This window comes from Plodia interpunctella, chromosome 20, assembly GCF_027563975.2.
Source record: "Plodia interpunctella isolate USDA-ARS_2022_Savannah chromosome 20, ilPloInte3.2, whole genome shotgun sequence".
NCBI classification, from domain to species: Eukaryota; Metazoa; Arthropoda; class Insecta; order Lepidoptera; family Pyralidae; genus Plodia; species Plodia interpunctella.
The window spans coordinates 8,002,565-8,018,627 of record NC_071313.1 but is presented as its reverse complement, the minus strand read 5'-3'; the positions used below and the strand labels follow the sequence as shown (position 1 = coordinate 8,018,627).

General features: G+C 35.2%; 1 protein-coding gene across 2 annotated transcripts in view; it reads left to right on the top strand.

The window, feature by feature from the left end:
- The window catches only part of ldd (lipid droplet defective), an 81,630-nt gene that overhangs the window by 12,316 nt on the left and 53,251 nt on the right, over positions 1-16,063 (top strand). The window contains exons 1-8 of one of the 2 annotated variants that reach the window (XM_053760466.2): positions 11,193-11,226; positions 11,884-11,979; positions 13,563-13,653; positions 13,933-14,062; positions 14,417-14,559; positions 14,930-15,057; positions 15,439-15,618; positions 15,775-15,941. In XM_053760466.2, coding sequence (XP_053616441.1) covers positions 11,914-11,979; positions 13,563-13,653; positions 13,933-14,062; positions 14,417-14,559; positions 14,930-15,057; positions 15,439-15,618; positions 15,775-15,941 — 905 coding nt within the window. In that variant the 5' untranslated portion in view covers positions 11,193-11,226; positions 11,884-11,913. Of the gene's footprint in view, positions 1-11,192; positions 11,227-11,883; positions 11,980-13,562; positions 13,654-13,932; positions 14,063-14,416; positions 14,560-14,929; positions 15,058-15,438; positions 15,619-15,774; positions 15,942-16,063 lie in introns of those variants that run through there. The other variant, XM_053760465.2, reaches the window with a different exon arrangement.

Sequence of the window (16,063 nt, the reverse complement as noted above, 5' to 3'; positions counted from 1 at the left end):
ACGTAGGTACATACGTTTGTACATATATTACCGATCTCAATAGGTCATTCTCAAGAAGGGTGCGATAATTCTAATATTAACGTTTCTGACGTTGCCCAAGCTGTGTCCTTTTTATAATCATAAAAAAAATAATATGACTTCAATTTGTATAATTTATTCTAAATTGTTTGTTACGAATAAATTAGACGACCTCGGTGACGCAGTGGTATAGTTCTTGCCACTGAACCGAGAGGTCCCGGGTTCGATCCCCGGTCGGGTCATGATGGAAAATGATCTTTTTCTGATTGGTCCGGGTCTTGGATGTTTATCTATATATGTATTTTATATAAAATATAGTATCGTTGAATTAGTATTCCATAAGACAATTCTTGAACTTATTTTGGGGCTAGCTCAATCTGTGTGATTTGTCCTAATATATTTATTTATTTATTAGTAGACATGCAGACGTACCAAACGATATTACATAATATTATTATTATGATTTAATTGGCAGCGTTTTTTTCCATTTGAGATACGTCATTGAAATAATTTTATGGATCACCATTAAGATGAACACAACAAACATTTTTTTGCTATTTTTATAGTTAGTACGGAATCGTTGTTTCGCGAATCCGACTCGCACTTTAAAATTCTGTTTATGTTTTGTTTTAACCGGTTTTTAAATTGATTTTATAATTTCTATTCCGATTCAGCGCGGAAATGTATTACATCAAATCAAAGCTTAAAAAAAAACATTTTTAGAAACAAATCTTATTCAAGTAAAGTTTATAGTAACTTTGATGACTGATTATCCTCAATAAAAGTCCGTAGTTGTCGAGCGCACCGTTCGCTACGCTATGGCTCCATAAAAATGCATATTATGTAAAATTGCAGAAGATTGCACGAGCATTTCCTCGAAGCGATTGCTGACTTTATTGTTAGTGGCTGTTGTTGACTGACACAGACAATGGCATTTAGCACAATAACATGCCAGTAGATAAACGTAAACAATTTTGTGATCTTCTTCAAGCGCTTGATTAAGAATCAAACATTTTTATGAAATGTTTGCAATGCAAAATGCTTGATTAAGAATCAAACATTTTTATGAACCAAGTTTTTGTGTCATTTGCAACAAAAAAAAATTGTCGACCCTAGGCCAAAAAGTAGGAAACGCTCGTGTGACAACCCATTTGCAGGCGTTCATAGGCTGTGGTGGCTTACCATCAGGTGCCGTTAACCTGTTTTCATATTTGTTTGCAATAAAAAGTCCTAAAATTTTTCGAAGATTCAACTGCGACTTTACCTTCGGCAGATCTCGGCATCCTAGTTTAGATTGAGGTCGAACGCACTCAAATCCTATCCTTCTATTATTATAAATGTGAAAGTTTGTGAGGATGTGTGCATGTTTGTTACTCATTCATGCAAAATCCACTGGACCTGGACTACACCTGGAATAACACATAGGGTACTGGTACTTTTTATCCCGAATTTCCCGGAATTTCACTGGAGCGAAGCCACGGGACGCAGCAAATTTTTTATATAAAAAAAAAACCAAATGAACGCAGCTTTACAGGTAAAGCCAAATTGAAACATACAAAAGACGATCTCAACTACTGTGGTAGCAGTGTTATTATTTCTTTAAAAGTCAAGAACAAAACTATAATTAAGCCTTGCGGACAATTAAATGTTGTGAATCGCAAAAAAATAAACAATAATTATGATAATTACCACATATACAGGAGGCTCAATACACCGACGTTGTTATATCATACATTGCAATAAAGTAATTACATATTTTACTTAGGTAAGTTAAACAGCAAGTTATTTCGGGGAAAATATAAATATATATGGACAAATCACACATGAGGTGCTAACTTTAACGATCCTATTTTCAATAACACATACTATAAGTACCTATAGATAAACATGTAAGACCTAGGTGCATCTGAAAAAGATAATTTCGTTCTTGACTTATTGGGTATCCGGGGATCAAACCCAGGATCTCTAGTATAGTCTAGTCAGTCCGGCATGATGACTTCGTTGGTCGAAATAAATGAATATTCTTTTTTTATACGGCTTTATTATTTTTTTAATACGGCTTTAGGTCGTCAAAATGTCGGGAAAAAGTTATAGAATAGAAATTCTGAGACTGCACATGCAATCCATACTTATATAAGTATAATTATAAATACCAAAGTCTGTCTGTGTTTCTATCTGTCAGGTTTTCACAGCGGAAACCGCCGATTTTGATGGAATTTGAAATAGATAGATATTGACACGGAAACGTATACTAACGCGGGCGGACCTCGCACAACATCTGTCCCTTGAAAAACAAAGTACTGAAAATAATACCTACATGTACTGAAATGATAATTTGAAATCATTAGATATTAAAATAACAAATTATGAAATTGACTCTTCTATAATAACTTCCACTTGTTCATACTTGGACGATCGTGTGACGCATTGCTGTGTTATTTATAGTAAATAATGAATTATACATTTTCTTTTTTATAATAAGACATTAGTGTTTTGTTGACGTCTTTTTATGATATTTCAGGCATTTATCTAATGTAGGTACTAAAATAACTTTTCTATATTTTATTTACGAGTAGGATAATTATTTTTCGAAATAGAATAATTTACTAAAATTGGAACAAAAATGACATTTTTAACACAAGCTTTTATTATTGTCAGACAAATGCTATTGCTATAAAAGCGTAGCTCAATGATAATGATCGTGCTGTAAACCGTTGATGAGTTCTCTCGTCGGGAGCCGCTCATGCTTATCATAACAATTCACTGTTATCCAAACTAAACGCGTGTTTCACCTCAATCGGTTGGATGTATCGCTCGAACACACATACATATATTGCAAGTTAAATAAAGGCATGAATAAATTAACTTCAATTGAAATGATAATAGTTCGCTTCACTGTTCTCCATCAGCTGTTCGTGATGTCCGCCATTTTCTTTTGATGGACACTTAAACATGTCAGTCAAGCTTAACCAGGCGTTCTAGGTGAGCGACTGATGATGCACGATGCTTTTTGTGAAAGATTACGGCGACAACATAGGCGACGATGATATTCGATTCCAGCGAATCGATTCTATTAGTTTTTTATGCCTAATTTAATAATATATCAATGTTGTCATCACAGGTACTGATCATATGAACTGAAATAAAAAACCTATTAACGCACTATGGAAGTTGATAAAAAAGACCAATAGTTTATGTTTGCCCTCATCATCAACATCTGCAGCCCTCCGTGACCCACTGCTGGGCATATGCCTAAATCCGTCTCCGCCGACCATCTCTGTCCTGGGCCGTCCCCATCCAGTTGTTGCCAGCAATTTCCTTTACATCGTCGACCCATCTAGTTGCGGGATGTCCTGCGCTCCGTTTTCCAGTTCTGGGTTCAATCATGTTTGCCCGTTAGGGCATAATATCTATTCCAAATTTCATTAAAATCGTTCCAACGGTTTAGCCGTGAAAGCGACAGTCAAAATAACGTATTTATATCAATATATAAGTTTTTGCGTTTATTTCATTAATTATATATTATGAAATTAATGTCATCGCGTTGCACTGCGTTGTCGGCTTTACTGTTCACCTAGGACACCGAGTTTGAACAAGGGGGTACTTGCACTATGGTAATTGAAATCTAAACCAAGGCGAGCTGCTGGAGCGAGTGCGAACCAGACCAGTCCTCATTATACCATATCCAGTCATAATTATGGGTTATTCGATAGGTACTTCGAAAATGAATGGTTCGATAAAGTACCTACTATCGTATCGACTCGGGGTCATGGATTGGTCCATAGAAGCGGTCTGTGAACCGAAAAGTCCCAGGTTCTAATCCTACTCGTGTCACATGTGACACGAATGATATTTTTGATATAAAGTCAGATTGGTATCATGATTCATGATACATACCAATTGCTTCTTACGAAAACATCGTGAGGAAGCAAATCGATGATTTATCTGCTATGTAATGGTGAAGGCATTGGGAGAAAAGAAAGTCGTTCTGTGTGTGTTTCATTCCATATGATGACTGGTAAGCTCAGCCATGTGGAATATGGCTATAAGAAATATACTATTTATGATGCCGTTCTGTCACAGGTGTTAGTCCCTTAGGCATAAATCCTTCCATACTAGAAGTTTAATACATATTTTAAAAATAAATAAAATTTATCAGTACACTTGTGACTCGTCACGGGTTTACTCGGGTAAAACCATAATAAATTGTTATCTGAAAATTCCTCTTGAATCACTCTATCTAATGAAAAATCCACATTTAAATCCGTTGTGGGTGAATTTCACGAGCGTATTGAACTCCGCCGCGGGCCCTTATTATTGTTTATTAAATTGTACCATACACAGTAATCAATTTAATTATCCTATTTTATAAATAAGTAAAGTACTGGTACAATGTTAATTTTATCCGGTCTTGGATTATCTATATATGTATTTATTATAAAATATAGTATCGTTGAGTTAGTATCCCATAACACAAGTATAGAACTTATTTTGGGGCTAGCTCAATCCGTGTGATTTGTCGTAATATATTTATATTATATGTTAAATGTTTATTAAAAAAAAGAATCTATTCAAAAAATGTCGGACACTAATGAAACGCGCTACACGCCGCGTTCAAACGGTTGTGAAGTTCACTCTTGCGTACTTTTAAAAGATCTAAGCGGACATAGACGTAGGGGACATACAGACAGCGGGAAGCGTCTTTTTTATACTTACTATGTAGCGGTTGCCTGACAATCATTGGCTATTAATCATTGCTATTTTTGGCTATAAACAAATATAATATTTGTAATTATAACTCAATTCAATTATATCCTCTTGATGCGGCGAAGATTCAAGACAGAATGCTTAAAAATTTAAATCCGGTAGCCATTTTATTTTACACACCAACCAAAATTTCTCAGCCAGCTTAGATGACCTCATAGAGCGAACGATCAAAAAAAAATCTATTTTACCTTTAAAATTATTCTTGCACTTTCATACAAATCGATGAGGTTGAAGGTTATGACTGTAAGCCACCAAACTATCAAGAATCTGAATGATATCTGTTAAATATTTTAAAGAAAAGAAAAATAATTGTTCACGAATTAACAAAGGGTCGAAATTGCTAACATGGTTCACCACAATTCTCGAAAATTTTAGATGGCTTGTTGGCAACCCTGTAAATGTGTACCAACGATACAAATTCACAGCACGCAACACTGAACTGTGATTTGGCTAAACAGTGGCCAATCACGGCTGGTTGCTCAAACTAACCATTTCGGATGTATTATTTACATGTAATAATTTAATTATAACAAATTACTAGGGCTAAATGTACAGTTTCTTGTTTAATCAGTTTCAACACAATACTATGTGAACGATTGTGAAGTCAGTGCATGAATAGGTACTTATAAAATTCGGACTCAAAATGGGGTTTTCCTCCAACACATCTGGCGTCTCAGTTACTTGCTGAGCGTCGGAGCCCAAGGTCCTTCGCCGCTAAGCGCCTGCCTTTGAAATGAGAGCTACATGGATACCTAATTGCGTCGTTGACTGTACCAAGGATAAAATAAGCCAAGTTCATCCTGTGTTCGATATATGTATTTATCGAGACGCAAACAATAATTTTCCGATGCAGATAGATCACTAAGATTGCTAGGTGACTCAGTCAGTCACGACACAGTCACACCTCGCTACACTTGACAGGCTATCATAATATCAACTCATTAAAAGTCGGGAATGATTTTTAAAATTCACCGGAAAGCTTCATAACATCATGTTGTTGTGGTACAGTCGCCAACGAGACATATCTCAAATTTGAGACCTATTACCGAGGCATAGAGGTCTTTGACTTGGAGTGGACTGTACGTATTGTATTGGTGAATAGTTAGATCAATTTTCTGTTGATGGACGCCAAGCGGAAATTACTATGTAAATCGTGTACTTAGTTGATTTTGCAATGCATTCCGAAATAATATATAATGCTACCTAAGCTTTAGGGAATTTCCCATGGGTATTATGCTTTGATAGCCCTCTTAAAACTTAAGCTTAAAAGCATATTAACAGCTAAAGTACCTATCTTCTTATTTGCGTGTCAGTGGCATTTGACACGAGGTCAAATCCTGTCATCCCAAAAAATTGGTTACCTCAAACAAACATACAAGTAAAAACAGTAAAAACAATAATGTTTGGCTTCTATTAGTCCCATACTATTCAAATAGTTGGTCTATATTGTATTTAAAAAAATATTTAAACCAGGAATACATTGCAATTTCTTCTTAATTAAGTCTCAGTGGCCAGTGTACTAAACATAAAACCTGGACACTTAAAGATCCTCATAATATATTTTCTTTGATATCTCCAATGTACCTACAGACATAGCCAATTATCTGCAGTTCTTTGTCTGTCAAAAGAACTAAAGGAAGACCCTAGGGATGTGTAGGTAGAAACGGAGAATCGAATGAGATAGCAAGTGTAATGAATAGATATGTGCCGACTTATGTATGTAGAAAATTTATATTGCCAAAATATCCCAGTTGTTTATTAAATAATCCGCTTCCTCAACTCTAAACAGAGGTGCAGTCAAATAAACATATGCAAATTCAAAATTTGAAACGTTGTCATTTCAAAATAACGTACGAGTAACCTACCTATTATTATTATAAAGAGGTAAGCGTTATTGTGAGTTTGTATGTTTGAGGCGGGTAATCTCCGAAACCGCCAACCCGATTTCAAAAATTCATTCACCATTAGAAAGGTAAATTATCCAAGATTGCCATAGGCCATATATTTTTTCACATCTAGTTTAGAATAAATTTCGCTCGGACAAAACCATAACACATAAACTTTGTTAGGAATCACGCTATCAAAATCCGTTGAACTATTTATACACAGAGACGAGACATACAGCGAAAAGTGCTGTAAAAAGAACAAACTCGCTTCCCGCTGTCTGTGTAATAAATAATTAAATGTTAAAAATATATTTTTTTATTGACGTAACATATTTCATTAGCAGTATATTTCATAATTCGACGTCGCTAATAGTTTCCGTGATTAACCGACAATAGACGCGCACATGTTAGCCACAGTTATTGTGTGAATTAAGCATATGTTACACTTGTCTGCTTTAAAAGCTGTGACGAATCAGTTGACAGTTTCTCAATGGCACGATTATATACATTTTTGTTGAGTGGATTCTTGTGTCTGAGAAGAGATGGTTTAGGTACTAAGTACTATTACTTATATCATAAGCCATCGTATCGTATTATAAAAATATGTCCCTTGGTCCCGTCCGTCTGTCTGTATGAACGCGATAATCTTATTAAATAAATACCGGACGGATTTTTGTACAGTTTTCACCAATAGATAGCCACCTAAGAAAGGTGTAATTTATTTTGGTTTTACCCGAGCGAAACGGAAAAGGTCCGCTAGTGTTAATATGAAAGTCTTTTCATTATGTGTGTTACGCTTTACGTCTAAACATTTGAACCTGATTTGATGGAATTTGGTACCGATATAGACCCGAGGTCAAACAAGCTACATTCATATTAGTGTTCTTCTTGACCTTTTCTACCTATCGGATATTATGCTATTTTATTACCAGATTTATTTTGTTTACTCGGTAGCCCTGTCTGTCTGTCAAGTAAGGTAAAATTTCACCTACTTCCGCTTGCTACAAACATGAAATGACCAGATGGCGCGCCCAGGATTGGCTTCCAACGACGGAACTCTTCAACGGTTTACTGCACGGACAATTGCAACGTCATGTTATTCCAATGAAAACAATACAAAGTTAGCTTCTTAAGATCATATCGTAAATAATTGTTCTGTTGTATGAGCCGCGAGTATAATAGAAGCGATCGTATCACCGGAGCAAGATCAAGGCCGTGCACTTTGATCTGCCTTTACGTCGATACACTCACCTGTGGAAATTGATATGTGACTGTGAAAATATATGTTTTTTTTCTATTATTCAGCACTTAATAAATATTATATCGTTATAGGATTTATTTGTTTATAACGGCCACGCTTTCAACAGCTTCGTTTTTGTGGGATTTTTGTATTACACTAGCAGGAGGCCATCCCGGCTTCACTTAGGTAAAACCATGATAAATACACCTAAACCTTCCTTAGGAATCACACTATATATGAAATAAACCCGTATCAAAATTCGTCGCGTAGTTATCAAGATCTAAGCATACATAGGGACCAACAGCGGGAAGCTACTTTGTTTCATACTGTGCAGTGATAATAGTATGTGTGATTCCGTTGGTTAATATATTTATTTATTTCAGAGGACAACAATTTGAGTTTATTTTTGTACCTTCGTACAAAAATAAAGTTTAAATTCAAATTACTTACACTAGATTTTCGCCGCGAACTTAACCTCGCGAATACAATATTTTTTACAAAATTGTAAATATCTCATAAACGACTTAACCCATTTTGATGACCCACGTACTTAAAAATTCTATTGACAGATCCCATTTACCTTTTAAATTTCATCAAAATCAGACCTACAAACAAACATACATACATACATAAAAAAAATGTATTTTTGCTTTCTTCCAAGTTGATTTGTACACCTCGCTCGCTTTAGTGATATATAATGATAGATAGATAAAAAACCTTTTAATATTCGCAGCAACAGAACACATACACAAAAATACAAAAATGACACAAATACAATAGTTAAGGGCACAGATAATCACATATAAGTAAGTAGTGTATTCATTTTAGTCTTTTGGTACTTATACCAAACAGACTAAAACCGATGCAGTCCCGAAAAGAGTCTCCGCAGGCTATTAAAATCTGAAACATCACTCGTTCGCCTTTGTGGCCTATGATCTTTTACCACAGTAACCTGTAATCCATAGATAAAATTATTCCTTTTATCTGTGCTGTAATCACACTGCTTCTCTAACCCTTCCAACCGGAACACAACAATGCAACACGTTTGCAAACAGATTAGAGTGAGGCACCGAAATTTTGGTACTCATCATCATCATATCGAGTGTGTTATTGCTAACACTGGTGTCAGATTTTATTCAAGTCGCGTAAAGGCATCTGACATGATTTTTACGACTACTTACCGCCATCTAGTGGCTGGTAGTCGCATACACACTAGTGAACTAAACTGTCCACCAGTGTGCAGGTTTCCTCACGATGTTGCAAGTGGTGGTCTATGAAAACTACTTTATATGAGTCAGATTGGTATGCAAACTCATATGTCACGACTACTACACTTGGCTCTGTCAGTCTCGTAAACGTAGGTACTGTTTTATTTTGGTTATAAATTGCCTGTGGATTCGTAGGTATCAGCGAAAGTGTCAAAGTGATGTAATTCTTATGTAAAATAATTTGCTCGTCTATTAGCATACGTTGACGACTTTTGCATGCGTAACAAAAGGTCATTACACCAATGCCAAAATGACTTTATGGACTCATTTGGATAACTTTAAAATTGGTGTGTGACTCCCGTACTAGTATGTTAACACTCCATATCCCCACGTGGATGTTGTACGAGGCGACTAAGGGATATAAAGCTTTAATAACTGAAAAGCAGCAACAGTACACCCAATGAGGGATAAAATTAGCTCAATGAGATGAGATATTCATGTGGCGCGTGTAGGATTCGAACCTATAGAACCTTACGGTCTTAACCACTGGACTAGACTAAACAGAACATTAAACTGTCAGGTAAAATAATAACGTGGTTTAGAGATTCCACTGCCGTATGCATGGTCAATTGACCTTGAAAGACCGCTCAAGCAACAATTTGACTGCTCCTCACGTTTTGATATAAAATGTCACGTTTCGGCACTATGTTGTTTACGGTGAACAATACATCAATTTACCCAAGTTTATTGCAAATTCGCCATTTTTACCGCCGTATAGAAGTCCATGGAGGGTCCAGGGATGGAGTCACTTGGCGTGCGGACATTGTATTTATAAGTATAAATTTAGAAAAAATATGTACACACTCACCTGACTTACTATTGTCGAAATTGAGATTAAATATGCAAGTCACATACTCGTATTTTTGTAATTTATTTTTAAACTAAGTTTAAAACCATAATAAACTATACTATTAACCTTCCTCTTGAACCATCATCTACTTAAATAACTCGCATTGCTTGGTTTTAAAGATCTATAATGCATAGGGACAGAGATACAGCGGGAAGCGACTTTGCTTTTAACCCAGACGTTAAAAGAGGGGTGTTATAAGTTTGACCGCTAAGTGTGTCCGTAGTTTACGTGGCACCGTAACTCATTAACGGGGGAACCGATTTGGGTGTGGTATTTTTATTTGATAGCTAATTTTTATGCGGTGGTTCAATTTGTCTAACAAATAAACTTGTATACTATGTAGAGATATATAGTCTGGGACCCGCGACGCCACAGCCCCGAATGTAACCGGGCGCATGCGAAGATGAATTATGTTTTTAAAATCTTAGACCCCGGGCTTCGCGGCTTCACAACCCCGAACGCAACTGGGATGCCATTTAGGCAGAGATGAGATCGCGATCTAATAATTGTAATCCTAACTAATATTATAAATGAGAAAGTAAGTTTATTAGTTTGTTACCTCGTCACGCTCTATCTACCCAACCAATCTTCTTGAAATTTTGCATACGTATAGTTTGAAGTACGGAGAAGGATTCATCCCGGAAAAATAACTGCCCCCGTGGGAAACCACGCGGGTGAAGCCGCGGGCAAAAGCTAGCAATTTATGCAAGTAACTAAAATTAACGTTGACATCTCAGTTAAATCACCAATGTCACTTAATAATAGTTATATTAATTGACATAACCTCAAACATTTTCTTCACAATTTGCGTTGTCCTTCACGGGTGTAATGAAATAATAACCAGCTATATATACGTGATGCTGTTCGTCCGTCCGTATATGTTTTGTCATTTCCTGTCAGCGTCAAGCGTGACCGCGACCTGTCGACTGCTATCATGCATGCAAAGATGTGATTGGACTGAAGATCTAGGCTCTAGAATATGTCTAGTAATAGCAAATTTCGAGGAAGACCCAACACTATTCGACGGGAATCGTCACACGTGCCCCTGCTAGCAGTCTGCCGACAGCTCGCGTGTGCTACATACGTTCCAGTGTTTTTCTATCTAACACTACAATCCTATCGTATTGAAATTTTTTCATAAGTACAGTTACCCTGCTCTATGGCGCGGTAATAGCGACGACTTTGCAATGAATTTTGGTAGGTTGATGTGCTGGTGACTGTATATGTAATTTTACGTAAAATCCGCTATGGGTGTGTTATGGCCTATGCTATAGGACCATATACGGAGCCATCCATAAGGAAGGCATGTACCCCAGCCGGCAGTTGATGATGAGTTTGAAATACACAGAAAAACATAAGTTACCTTTCATCCCAGAAAAATAATTGCTTCCGTAGAAAAATCACATGATAAGAGCAACGGGTAAAGTTTGGTCTTGGGTGTTTATCAATCAATCTTGATCATTATAATTTGTTTGGTATTGTAATGGCAAAAATTTAGTTCATTAATAATACGTTTTCTACTTTTTATACACTTACATCTATCGATCTAACCATATGGTCTCCTTATGGTTTTAGAATAAAACGTTTTGACTTTGAAATCTAACTTACCAGATTTTGTAATTAATATTAACGAACCTATTCTAACTGTTGGCGACTTAAGTAGAATCTCATCTCCGTTTGTAATTAGCTTTATTTATAATAGTTTTACAATTATTTTTATTTATTGCGTGAATTGCCATGGTTTATTTGACTGGTCAAGTTAACAAAGGCTAGTTTAATTCCACATAATGACACAACACGAGCTTAACTCCAAAATAGAGAATAAAAGTGTTTCAACTTTATGTATTGTTCCAGTGATGCGGGGTCCCAACCCCGTGCGGCGCGATGGCGGGCGCTCAGCAACTTCGGCTGCTGTTGTGGAAGGACTACCTTATACGGAAACGGAAACTGGTATAAATGATATGTATTATATAAATAGGCCCGTCCCGGCTTCGCTGGAGTGAAAACATAATAAATTACACACCTAAACTTTCCTCAGGAAAGACCTCTCTTGGTGAAAATCCGTGCAGTAGTTTTTGAGTTTATCGCGAACAGACCACAGACAGACAAACGCGGCAGAGGACTTTGTTTTATAATATGTAAGGATATACACAGGTTGATCTAGCTTCAAAGTAAATTCGAGACTTGTGTCATGGGCTAACTCAAGGGGAGTATTTTCTGCCATCTATATTGAATAATTACTCAAACAATATTTGTGAGAAAATAATTAATTTAGAAACCAGTACCAAATGTAAATTAATGCTTAAGAACTATATATTAACTGTGTAAAATTGTAATGAGTAGTGACTCGCCTTACCATGTATAAACCTACCTATATAGATATTTGTTGGTAGTGCTTGTGTTTTTCTAAAATAAAACTATACTGTGCTATATTCTAACGAATTTTCATCTAAACGAAACTCGTAGATTGAGTTAGCCCCAAGGGAATTTTGAAAATTTCTTTCACATTAATTAAACGAACATTTGTCTTATCATTCATTATTAGGAACTAAAAGTTAAGAATCCCACTCTTAATTAAAACACCTACTTTGTTTATGAAAACAAAATATATAAATCAAGTTGGTTAGCTATGACGAAATAAACCTTAAATATAATAGCTTTGGTTCTCATAATGTTAGCTCTGAAGTACTGAAATTGAATGAATGAAATGACAACTATGCACTTTCATACGGAAACGATAAAAATATATGTCACACTTCGATTTCCGTGGGAGAATGACGATTAGTTTTTCAACCATTCATAATTTTCGCAAACAATACTGTTCGTTTCTACACAAATACAATCATATATTGTTATGAGATTATCGTATGTTTACCAGTATGCTATACTTGTAAACATCCGAATTGTCAGCTGTTTACTTCCTATTTATAGATTAGTTGCAATTCCAAAATTATTTTGTTTTGAAACAACACTCGGTGTCATATTTGATCGATCTTGCTTCGCAATTCAGAATTTTCCCAGTTTCTTCCTCAGTCATAGAGAGTCGGAGGCCAAGGTCCGTTTCAATAACTTGCAATCATGCATACCAAATAATGCTATGAGGAAGGATTAACAATCAAATATTACGAAAGCGACTTTCAGTAGTTAACATTAAGTAATAAAAAATGCAATTACACTCCTTTAGGTTTGATAAGGAAATTATTATTTTTCAGCTAACATATAAAGATGAAACAAAAACTTTATTGAATTTTAAATAAAATTGCAGTTATCCCTAGATTCGGAGCGTGGCAGTCGAGAACACTAAGATGACAGCGAAAGATAACATTGTTTGAATAGGTTTCTTTTGGTATTTCATTTCCGCAGAGGTCATTCCGAAACACAGTTCCGAAATGACAGTAACAAACTACTGTATTTTTTTGAGAAATTACTATATAGTATAAAATTTGACATAAAAGTGCCAGTGAAGTTCTAATTTCGGAATAAATGCTTTGACAAGTTTGATATGGAAAATTAATTACGTCTTTCTCTTACAGATAACCCTCATTGGTGTAGCATGGGCCGTCGCTGTCATGTTAAGTTTGTATATAGTGAGAATAAACGTAGATAACCAAGACTTTCCCACGTGTAAGTACACAAACATAACACAACCAACTTTTATTAGTTTAAAATCATCGTTCCCGTTTCCCTAACGTGGCGTCTCCAGAGCGATCGCTGCTAGGATCGTTATGAATGAAAAAATATTTATCCAAGTAACCAGGACTCACAATTTGTTAGTACACTTAAGCTATTTTAGTACGTAATTAATAAAATTTATATTGGCGCAACAATGGTTTATACCTAAGTATATTTAATTTGTTTGTACATTTAAATTCTAACATTCACATTAAAATACAAACATTCCAGGTTCATTCCCAGCGCGAGCGTTGCCCAGCGCTGGGCTTCTAACGTTCCTACAATCATTTATATGCGGCGTCAACAATGAGTGTTTGCCGATGGACCAGTTCGAGGAAATACCCACTTACGAAGATTCCAAGTAAGCTTTTGATAACACTAGTCATTGTCTTTTGCTTGATGAATACATTATAGCTACACCCATATCTTGTTTCACGTATATATGTTTTCTTTGTAAGTATTTTGTAAACTAGAAATTTATATAACACTCATTGTGATAAAAAAATTGGTGAATTATATTTATATTTTATGTTCGGTGTACCGCAAGGCTGACTTTTGGGGCCGATTAAAAAATCATCCGAATCTTCAAAATTTAAAGTTTTGTTTTTGCACTGGCCCTGGGCTTCACGACATCACAACCTCAAACACACGAAGAAGAAGATAAAAAGAGAGACTTTTTTGTCAATCAGTGTAAATAAAATCGTGTTTTATTCAGATTGACACAACTGCAAAGGAAGTTCTCACCCCTGCTGTACAACGAGACAGTGCTAGTGACAGCAGGGACGGTGCCGGACGCCTTAAAGCTGCTGTCCACATTGTCCGACATAGCAGACCAACCTACCTTCGTTGATATTAGCAGTAAGATACTTTTTCTTTACTTGGATTTCTAAAGTCTTCTATAAATTTTACTATTCTGTCACCTCTTGACCGATAGTCGACAACCGGATAACAATTGTAAATGGATGGTGTCTTGAATCTTTGCTGAGAAGATTCTTCCTTTTATAGTTTAAAACTAGTATGCACTATAAGAAAGTATAGTTTGTTTAAATTTGAAATCTGTAAGAGATTTGACTGAAAGAACTCCTCATTGAAGTTTTTTGTGGTTGGCTATTTTCCATTAGCGTAAATTTATTATTATATAAAGATAAAGTTAGATTTTATGTAATTAATTTCACAACTAAAAAACTTCGAATTCGACAAATAACTAATACTGCCATAATTTTCGCAGAAAATGGTTTAAGAGTTGAAGACCTATTCAAAAGGCCAGAAAGGACGAAAAGGACAATAGCTGTAGAGTTAGACCTTCCAGATGAAGTGGTGGATGGACTCATGTCATCAGATATCAATTTTCAAGGCGTAAGTCATATTTTCACTATTACAAAAAGTCTATATTATAAAAGTTATTTGTACAACTTTACATTTATAATAATCAAATTGTTTTATTGTTTTGTTTTTTTTTGTTAGTTGTCTATGTGTGTTACTGTGTCAGGGTGTATTGTTTGTGTTTTTGCAAGTATTACTTAAACATCCCTAAAATCTAATAGATGGTTCTACTAGGGAAAATCAATAGAATTCAAACTATATTAAGATTTTTAATATAGTTTGAATTCTATTGATTTCTACACTTAATATTTTTTTCAGTAACCTTCTATAAAGATTACGAACCATCTCACAATAATGAAGTATATATGCATTCACTTTGATTAGTTAAACAATAATATATTTATTTCCTTGCAGGTATTCAAAGGAGCATTAGACAGATGCAGTGCACAATCTATATCAAACATTATAAATATGACAGATGATAAACAAATAGGTATTTTAGTTGAAAAATTATGTACTCTATCAGACGACCAGTTGCAGAAAATAGCTGTTAAATTATTAATGGAAGTGAATTTTGAAAAATACATTGCAATGGTACGCCGACTAAGCATTTTTCATTTATTTGTTTGAAATTTAAATAAACAATAACAAATAAAACGATTGTTTATTATTAATAATATAATTTATTAAGTTATCTGTGTAATTCAAAGTGTATTTTCTATTTATTCTTTGAACTGTGTTCACCTTCAGGCAGGCGAAATGTACTTCAAATTGTCAGGAGACAGCAGGCTGTCTCGACTGGGCAACACTTTATCTGCACTGCTTCATATGCTTAAGATCGAGAGTTTCTTGCCTCCAGAATTAGTAGATTTGTTTTTGGGAGCAGACAATGATTTTAGTTATTTTAATTTGACTATGTAAGTTATGTAACCTTCAAAATAATCTATCTGGTTCGTCATTTCTTTCTTTGGATTTTTATTTCTTTTATCATAATCTTTAGACTGATATATTCTTTACCTATTTTCCAAATTCGTTAAGT